Raw genomic sequence first — 2,321 nt, 5'->3', positions numbered from 1 at the left:
CAAGAAAGGTGACAAGGTTTATTTGAAATGGTTAGGATTTGACAATTCATATAATTAATGGATAAACAGAGATAATGTGTTGTAAAAATAAGTTTTATTATAACCATTGTATTACAAACAATATATGTATATATCTTATTCTACAAACATGTATGAGTAATATTTTCTTTATTATTTCAAATGAGTGCTACATATAAAAAATGCATGAATAACTATAGCGGTATATTATAATGTCCCCATGGAAACGTGTCGATAGAACCGGCNACAAACATGTATGAGTAATATTTTCTTTATTATTTCAAATGAGTGCTACATATAATAAATGCGTGAATAACTATAGCGGTATATTATAATGGAAACGTGTCGATCGAGTCGGCTATTATATACCGCTTGTCATCGTATGGACTTAAAGCGATTTTTGTTTCAGGCACTGTGTAGACTTTGTGTAATTTCGATCTCATATACGATTGTTGACGACTTTTTTTTACTTCATCTTTCAAACATTGTGTATAGTCGTCAAAGTTTATCGTTCGCGCTATGACGCTTCTTCTGTCGCCTTTGGCTTTTTTCGTATTCTTTTTCCCGTCTACTCTCAGCGCGTACATTTTCGCTCCAAGTCCGACGAATTCAGTCATTATAGCTCCGTTATTTTCATCTTTCATCAGGCCCGGGACCTTCTTATTTACAAGCGGTAGATCGTACGCGTTGTCAGCAAGTTAATCACTGGTATCGAAATTATGACTGTCGCGTTTTATGTGCTCATAAATGTCTTCGCATTCTATGTGGTAAATTATACTTTCGGTGTCGGTANGATATGAAGGAGGCATGTACTCGTGGTGAAATTCATACAAGCAAACCTTTTGATATGTCGAGGATGCACGTACCAACATAGACCGGCTTGTTGAATTTCACTTCGAGTTTTCGTAATTCGACGGCAATTAAGTTTTTGGCGAAAATGCTTCGGCTATGAAGATTTGGTTTCGCGATCATTGCCTCGGCACCGTACCGTCCATCCCATTTTGTCAACAGTTTTACATCTACATGATTGCGTACATTTTCCATCGTTTTTCCAAATACAGAATTGTTCATTAATTTATACAAATTTTTCTAGAAATTATTCGTCGCTTGTGTTTTAAACTGTGTATTTAGTTCTATGTAATCGCGGTGCCAAGGAGATTAAGCGAATTGGAGTATACGGTGTATCTTTGTAATGCGAAGACTGTGACGCGTGCACAGTTGCAGATTGCGATAATGAATAACATAACGCTGCTTATCGTATAACGTTGCCAATAACTTATCCTGTCTTTTACCGGGTGATTTGGCGCGCGTTGGACTAAACGGTAGGCCAGCGTGAGCGTCGTGCAAATGTTGCGGATATTCCATATCGACCTCGAAAATATAACTTATTGGTGAATCGACAGCGATTGAAGATGCATCAAATGTGGAAACATCTGTGACCCATTGAAATTCGGCGTGAGGGAGCGGTTGCCACATTGCCCAACCGTACAGATTGTTTACGTCAAAGTACATCAAGTACGACGATGGTTTCGATGGATCGTAAGACTGCATGTACTTGTTATTGGCCTGTGCGTATCTACTGGAACATTGACTTAGACCGCCGCGTATACCACGTTTGATGAACATGACCATATCGATATCAGTGAACAATTCAAAATTTATGCCAGTATGTTTTAACATAGCATCCCAAGTGAAACCCGGTAAATTATAATAATGTGCAGGATTTAATCCGTAACTTTTGATGCAATTATCCCGGAAATTTTAAAAAATATCTGATAATAATAAGACATAAATCTACAGATATAAATCGCTGTATTCACCCAATGTTTCAATAGAGAATCGTTGCCAGACGTTCGCAGCGTGCGCGTAATCGCTTTTTGATACGGTATTACACGTCAAAGAACTATAAAACGATTCTCGCTGTGGTAAACGCGGGTCCTGCAACTTGTCCGCGCAATCAAGGTATTCATATGGAAAAACACCCTTTCGCGTTAATAAATCGAAATCGGATATATTTGAAAATATGGACTGTAAAATTTTTAATTTTTCTTTGCTGAGGAGAGATGCTAATTTTTCGNCGCTGTATTCACCCAATGTTTCAATAGAGAATCGTTGCCAGACGTTCGCATCGTGCGCGTAATCGCTCTTTGATACAGTATTACACGTCAAAGAACTATAAAACGATTCTCGCGGTGGTAAACGCGGGTCCTGCAACTTGTCCGCGCAATCAAGGTATTCATATGGAAAAACACCCTTTCGCGTTAATAAATCGAAATCGGATATATTTGAAAATATGGACTGTA

At 38.1% G+C, this 2,321-nt stretch overlaps 1 protein-coding gene across 1 annotated transcript; it reads right to left on the bottom strand.

The window, feature by feature from the left end:
- Nucleotides 1-1,176: 1,176 nt before the first annotated feature.
- LOC106750399 lies at nt 1,177-1,650 on the bottom strand. Its single transcript, XM_014630732.1, has one exon. It carries the CDS (start codon nt 1,648-1,650, stop codon nt 1,177-1,179), a length of 474 nt encoding a protein of 157 aa, XP_014486218.1.
- Nucleotides 1,651-2,321: the final 671 nt, after the last annotated feature.

Source organism: Dinoponera quadriceps, unplaced genomic scaffold (genome assembly GCF_001313825.1).
Source record: "Dinoponera quadriceps isolate SergipeBrazil2010 unplaced genomic scaffold, ASM131382v1 scaffold5555, whole genome shotgun sequence".
In the NCBI taxonomy this organism is placed as follows: Eukaryota; Metazoa; Arthropoda; class Insecta; order Hymenoptera; family Formicidae; genus Dinoponera; species Dinoponera quadriceps.
This window is presented reverse-complemented; position numbering and strand designations above follow the sequence as displayed.

Bases quoted from the DNA above. Each gene is read 5' to 3' on its own strand.
- LOC106750399 (XM_014630732.1), bottom strand. From the start codon at position 1,650: ATGGTCATGTTCATCAAACGTGGTATACGCGGCGGTCTAAGTCAATGT.